Genomic DNA, 8,727 nt, shown 5'->3' with positions numbered 1-8,727 from the left:
CAATCCCTTTGCTCTTCAGTTGTAAATACATACTGGAATAAACTCTGTAAATTATACAAAAAAATACATCTTTTCCATGAAATCTGTCTTTACAATAAATAAATGTGAACACGTGTGTGGCTGATCGCTGTAATGTTCCGTGTCTGTTTAGGTTTTCAGTCTGTTGATTTATTTTTAATCTCCTGAAAGAAGGGGGGAGTTCCTCGTCCCCTAAAGGTCGAAATAAATAATGCATGAGGGGGTCCCCCCTCCCCATGCCCCGGCCCCCCCCGCCTTTCCTCTACGGTTTTTTTTTTCTTCTTTTGATAGAGAGTTCAGCCTAAATTTCCACGCTTGCATTCAGCCCTCACAAAGCCTACAAATTATACAATGACTTCTAACCCGGACCCCTAGCAAAACAATTTATTTTTTCCCCCCCCCTTCCCACCCCCTCCCCGCCTATAAATCATAAGGGACAGATGGCACGGGGGGGGGGGGCGAGGGGATGGGGGACACAAAAGCCCCGGTGACAGATCTGGGAAACGGGACAAAGTGCACATCGGCGAGAGCAAGCAGGTTTGCTTTGGCAGGTGCCGCCGCCCCGGCCGCCCTGGGAAGCGGACAGATGGGGAGCCCCGGGGGGAGCCCCGGCACCGCCGGGCCGGGCTACAGGCAGCGCCGGGGCGGCGGGGCGGGGGCGAAGCGGCCCGGCCAGTGCTCGGCGTCCGAGGCGGAGCCGGCGGGGCTGGCGGGCGATAAAGTGCAGGCGTAGGGGGAGGCGGAGGGTGCGGGGCTGGCGGCCCCCCCGCTCCAGGAGGAGGCGGGTGAGGGGCTGCCCTCGACGGGGCCACCCCCCCCCGGCCCCGCCGCCGCCTCGGGGCCGAGCCGCGCCGCCCCTGCCAGCCGCAGGGTCTCGGTGAGCGCCCAGATGTAGTTGTGGGCGAAGCGCAGCGTCTCGATCTTGGTGAGCTTGGCGTCCTCGGGGAAGGTGGGCAGCACGTCGCGGAGGGCGTCCAGCGCCGCGTTCAGGTTGTGCATGCGGTTGCGCTCCCGGTTGTTGGCCTTCAGCCGCCGGCTCCGCTTGATGCGCTGCGCCGTCTCCGCCGTGCGGGCCGGCCGCGGGGCCCCGCGGGACCGCCCCGCCCGCCGCTTCCCCTCCGCCCGCCGCAGCCCCGGCGCCTCCACTGGCCGCGCCGGCGAGGCGGCCCGCAGCGCCCGCAGCTGCTGCTCCTCCTCCTCCTCCTCCTCCTCCTCCTCCGCGCTGGACGGCAGCGAGGGCGAGGGGGCGGGCGAGGCCAGGCCCAGCAGCAGCAGCTCGTCTTCGGCCGGCGGCGCCAGGCTCTCCGCCTTCACCAGCATCCTGCCGCCGGTCGGCACCCCTCGCCCGGCCGGCCCGGCCGCGGTTTAACGGTTCGACGGGGCGGGCGGGAGAAGGGGAGGGGTGGCGGGGGGGGAGGGGAAGGGAGGGAGGGGGGGGCGCGGCGCTGGCACGCGCCCCGGGGCGGCGGCGGCAGCAGCGGAGCTGCCCGGGGCCCGGCGGCTGCGTGTCTGGCACACGACCCTCCTTAACACCCCTTATATACCCCGCGGGGAACAATCAAACCTGCCCCCGGGGCCCCCGCGCCCCGCCCGCGCCGCCCGCGCCTCAATGGAGGGCGCCGGGGGCCCCCCCGGGGCCGGGGCCGCGCCATTGGTGCCTCGCGCTCGGCTGGAGCGTGCCGCTAATTTCTTAATGAATGGCGGGGGGGGGTCGCGAGGCGCAGCTGGCCAATCAGGGTGCCTCGCGCGCCACGCGCGCCGGAGCCGGCTCCCTTTCAGCCTCTCATTGAGGGGCGGCGGCGGCACCTCCCGCCCCGGTGTGTGTGTGTGGCGGGAGCGGGGGGGGGTCCCCAACGCCGGACCCCGCTCCCTGGGGGGATGGGGGGCCGTGGGGAATAACGGGCCGTGCTGGGAGCGCTGCGCTCGCGGCACCGCAGCCCCACGCCGCGCTGCGGGCCGGGGGCCGGGGAGCTGCCCGGCGGGACGGGACCGGGGGGGCGGCTGATGCCGGCTGGGCGTGAGCCAGCGGCGTGCCCGGGTGGCCGGCAGCGGCCTGGCTTGTGCCAGAGCCAGCGTGGCCAGCAGGGCCGGGGCAGGGACCGTGCCCTGTGCTCGGCACCGGGGGCTGCCGCTGCCCCTCGCACCCCGCGCTCGGCCCCTCGCTGCACGGGGTACACCGAGGGGCTGCAGCGTGCCCAGGGATGGGCAGGGGGCTGGGGAAGGGGCTGGGGCACAAGGCTGATGGGGGCGGCTGGGGGTGCTTAGCCTGGAGTGGGGGGCAGCTCGGGGGGCCTGACCGCTCCCCACAGCTGCCTGACAGGGGCTGTGAGGGGGGGTCGGTCTCTGCTCCCAGGGAACAAGCGACAGGACAAGAGGGAACGGGTTTAGGTTGGATATCGGGAAAAATGTCTTCAGGGAAAGGGTGGCCCGGCATGGGCACAGGCTGCCCGGGGAGGGGGCGGTGTCACAACCCGGGGGGGTTTAACACACACACAGATGCGGCGCCTGGGGCCATGGTCAGCGGTGGGCTCGCTGGGCTCACAGCTCCTTCCCAACCTACGTGATGCCGCGCTTCTTTGAGCGCACCTGCCATGGTTTGCAGCCCTGGGGGATGGCAGAGGTGGGTGCTGGAGGGAGACCCCTGCGGGGACAGGGACAGCAGAGGAGCTTTGGATGGCACACAATGAATACACAACTTTTCCAGGGTGGGGGGAAGCTGCCTTTGTGGCTGCCAGCGTGCCCCTGGGGTGCATCTGCTCCCCAAGGCCGGGTGCTGAGGCACGGCCCTGGGCTGCCCTTGCCCCTTCCCCTGTGTTTGCAGCAGGTTCTGTGAGGAGCAGAACAAGCCTGAGGGGAGAAAAGCCATGTCCCTCCGTGGTTTGGCAGTCAGGAGAGCCGTGGTCCCAGCACATGGGCTGTGGTCCTTGCTCAGAGCTGTCAAACACAACTCTTGGACACAACATAGGCTCAAGAAGACTTTAAAAAAAAAACAACACCACAACTTGTCAATCCATCGGGAAAGCCTTCCCCACCCCCCTCCCCGCTTCTCTTCCAGACCACCCTCCGGGGCAGAAAGCCCCAGTGAATAGCTGGGCCTGGCGACATGCCCCTGGGGTCAGCAGGCTCACTCTGTCTGATAGACCCACGGGGAAGGAACGACGGGGAAGGAATGACGGCGAGGATGTACAAAACGAAAACCGGAGGGTGGAGTGGTGTCCTCCCCGTGTGGGAACTCCCTCACTGAGGCACTTTGGGGGAGTCAGGTTTTGAAACAGAATTTTGGTGGTGGTGAAAAAAGCCCAAAATAGATGAAAGACTTAAAATCTCAGCCAACTTCTCACCCTGCACTCTGCAAACACGCACATGGCTCAGTCCCTTGCTTGTGCTGAGTTTGTGGCCTGTCTCACTCCCCACGAGAGCGATCGCAGCCGGGCGGCTGCCTTGAATGGTGCTCGGTGTACTCAAGGGTTGGCTTTCACAGCCTGACTCCATGTGCTGCCGTTCTACAGCCAAGGACTGTGTCTGGATACGTCCTCTAACATCAGTGGCTGCCCACTATGATGATTTAGCCCATCTATTAGAAAATCTCTGGGAGTCTACTCTCGCCTCCTTTTGAAAAATGGAAGATCTGTAGGTCCCCCCGACATCCTGGCAGAGTGACACAAAGGGACATTCTTTCATTTTCAGCATCTTAAAGCGCGGAGCAGAGTCACCTGTGACTGGACCGGCCTGGCCCTCTGCCCCCACCTGGATTACTGAGATTTCTGTCCTTCTGTCACCCCTGTGAAAGTGATGGAGACGTTAGGCAGAGGCGGCAAAGCAGTGGGGAAAGCGGCCACGGTGCTGGGGGCAGCAGGAGGGCACAAGCCCAGCTTTTTCCAGACCCGGGGCATGTAACCCATTGGGTTACACCTTTTTGGGTGTTACAAGCCTTTTTGGGGTTCAGCCCAATTCCTGCCGCCAGCCTGCCGCGGTGCAGTGGTTTTCTCCACAGGGCTGAGCACGAGGTAACTGAGTATCAGTTGGCTACTGAGTCCTCACAACCCTCCCAGTGCAGCAGGTCCAAGAGGCGCTTGTGTGGTCTGCGGTCGGCCCCGGCGGAGCGAGGGTCGAGCTGCTCTGCCGAGAGCCACGGGGCTGGGAGCAGCGGGGGGAGCGGGAGTGCTGCTGCTGCTGCTGCTGCTGCTGCCCACTGCCTGAACTGTCCTCCAAGGGTCAAACTGTTCAACTTCAGCCCCTTTGCCAGACTCAATCCTACTTTACGGGAACAAAAGCCCAAAGTAGGCGACGATCAAGAAATGGGAGCACAATGATTTAAGCTTATCACACAGCCCAGAAATAAAGGACACTGAGCTTGTGTGCGGGAGAGGGGGAGACCTTCAGAAAGGCTTTGTTTGCTGTAAGAAGATTGAACTCTGAGGCGACCCAGTAGCCCTTAAAGTTTAGGGTCTGTGTTGCTGAGAGACCTTTGGATACAGCCCATCCACACTTCGACCTCACAAGTCGTGAGCCAGCATTAATGGCTTGCCTGCCCCAGGTGAACGGGGGCGTGACACCCCCGGGGGAAAGGCAGGGGACAGTGCTGCAGGGGCGGGATGGCCTGACCCCTCCCAGTGCTGTCTCGCTCACACCCACTTGTGGGTCTCCTGAGGGTTTGGGGGGACCAGAGCTGCCCACACCAGGGTCCCCCCTGCACCCTGAATTCTGGGGCGCCCAGCCTTATGGCAGCACCCACAAACCCCGCGAGCGGGATGGCTTTTAAACTGGGGGTCAGAATATGCCCCCACACAGCAGGGTACCAGGGTGCTCTGTGGAGGGGAGAAATCAGGCTGTTGTGGGGTTGTGTCCCCACCTTCGCCCCAAGCCGGGTCCTTCCTGACCCCCCTGTGCATACTGCAGTGAAAAGGGCTGCAGGGAGGGGCAGGAACCAGCCCCCCGACTCCCAAGCCACATTAGCAAATCTGGAGTTTGTTTTGGGATCAAGGTGAGGAGGGGTCTCTCCCTCAGAGCGCTGCCCCAGCATCTTTCCCTAGCACCCCCCTGCCCTGGGCGGACAAGCCCCTTGTCGGGGGCCGATTGTTCCTGGCAGATTTGCATGGCAGGTGCAGGCCTGTGGAGCGATTTTGCTGTCCCGAGTCTTGCCTGGTCCCCCCCCCCCAAGAGGGTTTGCCTCCCCCCCCTTGTGAAAAAAGGCTGCCGGTGCCTTCCTTTCCCATGAAGAAGAGAAGAAGCTTGAGGATCGCGTGAACACGCTTCAGTTTTCTTATTCTTTTCTATAGATGTGGGGAAAAGAACAGCCGATTGTGTGAAAAACCCAGTGCCTGCAAAAAGGGACATTGGCCATCCAGGCGAAGGTGCGCGAGGGAGAGCACTAATCGCTGAACCAGGAGACAAATACGATTACCAGCTCCGAGCCTTGAGTCAGAAAGTCTCATAGACTTTAAGATGTTAATCCCCAACATAATCCTTCCTTTGGCGTGTAGGAATAGTGCAGCCACAAGAGTTGTTTTGTTATTTATATTGGCGTTTAATAAAACTCAGCCAGTGGTGAATGGGCTGCCCACTCTCCAATGGTAATTAATTCCCTATTTCAGTGACCCAATTGTGCTGGGATAGAGCAGTGGGACAGTCCTACTGCCCCAACCCGCCTTTGTGCAGCTACACAGCTCTCGTGCTTCAACAGCTATGGAAACTCATTCTTTTGATGTCATTCAATGAGTTTTCCTTGGGCATCTTCTAAACTTCAAGGACCCTTTTCTTTCTCGAACGCCTGAAAAGCAGGACTAGCTTGACCACCTCTGTAGAATTTAATGATTTGGTGAAAGGGCCTTTTTGGGGGTTTGTGTAAGGAAAGAGAGAAAGAAAATTTGGCAGGCTGCTATCAAACAGGGGGCTATCCAAACTCGAGCGCACTGAACTCATTCAGCTCCTAATTTATACAGGTCTTAAAAGCCACTCTTCCTCACGCAGAATACTTCGGGGCTTCTCTTAGTCAAGGCATTTCTAGAAGGGATTTGCTAGTAAGCAGATAACTGCTTCACACGCACCACAGATTCAAACGGGACTGCGGATGAGTACGGACAAAACAAATCACGTTTTGAGGCGGCATTTCCATCCACCAAAAGGAAAAAGAACAAGATCCCCAGAATGGGTCATGCTGCCGTTAAAAAGCACGCCCGAGGCTTGCACCTTTTGGCTCTTGGGTGGAGCGGGAGCGGTGAAGTTGCTACAGAAGGAGTGTGTGAAATGAACACGTGAAGAACATGTAGTAACCCTGCAAAGCCTCTCTGGTACGGGCAGCCTCTTCTATGTCTTTATACACACTTCCAAAAAAAAAAAAAAAAACCCTTCGCAAGTCACAAACAATTCAGGATTCAACTAAGAAAACACAGAGTGAACCATATGGCCGGGGTGGCTCGAGTTGGCTGCATTTTCCCCCAGACAAAGAAGGGATTGAGAGTTGAAGGAAAGGAGAAAAAAACCAACTTTCCGGCTGATGAAGCTGTTGTCTGGAGGCAATGATCCCAAATCTCAAGGCTTTATTCCAGGCTCCGACTGAGACGTGATATGTCATATGATTAGCATCTTTCATATTTACAAGAGTAGTACGGGCTGCCAGTCTTTAGAGAAAAGCGAGAGAAAGAAGGGGCATATGCTGAAATGGATTTAGCATTTGAAAGAGAGAAAAGAGAGCGGATAAATACACTTAAACGAGGATTTAGTTTTACTCCCGTTGAGTTCTAATGGGTTGTTGATTGAGATTTTAGGGAGCTGGAACAGAGGTGTCAGCAGTAATTTAAAGGCGCTATTCAACCCTCCGTTGCTCCTTCTTTTTCCCCGCTTCGCTCCTACGCGCCTCTCACCCCACTGCGCACCCAAGCGCCCACGGTTCTCCCGAACGAGGAGTGATGCCCCGCGCCCGGGGTCCCTTGCGGTGCCTCTGTCTCCTCCTGGTGCCGGGTCCCCCCTGGTGCGCGGGGTCCCTGCGGGTGCCGGGTCCTCCCCGGTGCCCCTGGTCCCTCCCGTGCCCGTGGTCTCCCCCGGTGCCGGTACCGCATCCCTGCCGGTGCCCCAGGTCCCAGCGCAGGCTCCAACGGGCGGGCGGCGCCACCTAGCGGCGGCGGCGGCGCACCGGTAGCCCCCGCTCCCCTCCCCCCGTAAGCGGGTCAGTCACTTGGCAATGTCAAAAACTATTTGGCAGCGCTCGATGAGTTTTTTCACCCGCCGGCAGGGACACCTTAAACGAGACCGGGTTGCTCAGAGCCCTCTCGAACCGGACCCTGAACGCTGCTGGGCTGGGGCATCGCTTTGCTGGGTGGAACATTTATTCCGTGTATCTAGTCTGAATCTGCCCCTTTTTTAGTTAAAACCAGTCACCCTTGTCCTGTCGCTACAGGCCATAATACGTCTGTCCCCATCTATTTTACAAGACCCCTAAAGTACTGAAAGGCCACCAGAAGGGCACCCTGGAGCCTTCCCTGGGCTGAGTGACCCCACTGCTCCCAGCAGAGACTAGTTCTGTGGCCTCCTCTGGACCCTCTCCAACAGCTCCATGTCTTTCCCATGCAGAGGATCCCAGAGCTGGACACAACCCCTGGTCAGGTCTGTCCAACATGGAACAGAAGGGTGGAATCACCTCCCTCGACCTGCTGCTGGCCACGCTGCTTTGGATGCAGCCCAGGATACAGCTGGCTTTCTTTTAGTAACAGTTTTTCTAATAAAATAGGAGAGTGAAGCAGCAGGCTCCGTGTCTCAGTGGCAGCCTCTGGAAAAGCACCTGGGCAGGAGCCTGAAAGAGCCATCAGGGTGACAGCTAAGGCGGATGCTAAACCATACGTTTTGCCTTTGTTTCCAGGCGCAGCAGTGAGGTGGCTCAGGGTTTTCACGCACCCGCTAGCCGCTGCGGGTGGCAGGTCTCAAACGGGTGCAGAGAAGCAGGCATGCAGTCTGCTCGCGCCTGCGGCTGAGGGTTTACGTGTGGGTTGGTGGGACTTGCTGTCCAGCGCGAGCTGTGACTTCTCAGGGACAGGAACACTGGGTTACAGCTCGTTTCAAAGGGTAAATGCCACCCTGGGGAAGGCAAGTTCTGTAAGAACCGTGGCCTTTCTGGCAAGCAATGGGTCAGTTTATGGCTAGAATAGACTTGCATATTATAGGCATAAACTACTTCTTTTTTTCTCCAGGATAGGTACCGATGAATCCCTCGGAAACAGCAACTGCCCAGGATAATACCATAACCTATCTAAAAGCCAGTACCCTCTTGCTCAGCTGAGAACCATCAAAACACTGTGAGAAGAAACAACTGAGAAACTCCACCAGAGGATGCGCAACTCGTCCCTCAGCAAGGCCGTTCCCCGCCCCCTGCAGTGAGGCAGTGGTAGCTGTCAATGTCCTTCCCAAAGGCTGCTGGACTACAGCACTGACCCTCACCTTCAGTGACCCAGGGCAGCTAAATAAGATTCCTGGTCCAATTCACTGACTGATCCGCTCCCAACGCACACACGCTTACTTACATAGTAAGAACTTCAATTACTGTCCTTACAGAGAAGCTTTCCCCCCTTTATCCCTTCTTACATTGTCCCTGGCTAACCAGTCCCATCATCAGCTCACATGTTGCAAGTATTCTGAAGTTCAGCATTTCCCACAATCCTGATTTCTTTCCAGGGACATCTGCATCACTGACTGCAACAAGCTTCTCACCAAGCGGTT

At 58.9% G+C, this 8,727-nt stretch overlaps 1 protein-coding gene across 1 annotated transcript; it reads right to left on the bottom strand.

The window, feature by feature from the left end:
• On the bottom strand, positions 1–1,389 carry NEUROG2 (neurogenin 2). The gene has a single exon (XM_040585339.1). The coding sequence runs from the start codon at positions 1,336–1,338 to the stop codon at positions 646–648; it is 693 nt and encodes a 230-aa protein (XP_040441273.1). The 5' UTR covers positions 1,339–1,389; the 3' UTR covers positions 1–645.
• Positions 1,390–8,727: the final 7,338 nt, after the last annotated feature.

This window comes from Falco naumanni, chromosome 1 (genome assembly GCF_017639655.2).
Source record: "Falco naumanni isolate bFalNau1 chromosome 1, bFalNau1.pat, whole genome shotgun sequence".
In the NCBI taxonomy this organism is placed as follows: Eukaryota; Metazoa; Chordata; class Aves; order Falconiformes; family Falconidae; genus Falco; species Falco naumanni.
Note: the sequence above shows the minus strand (reverse complement) of the source record. Positions and strands in the feature narration are given on the sequence as shown.

What these genes read in the sequence shown, in the direction of transcription:
- NEUROG2 (XM_040585339.1), bottom strand. Translation starts at nt 1,338, where the DNA reads ATGCTGGTGAAGGCGGAGAGCCTGGCGCCGCCGGCCGAAGACGAGCTG.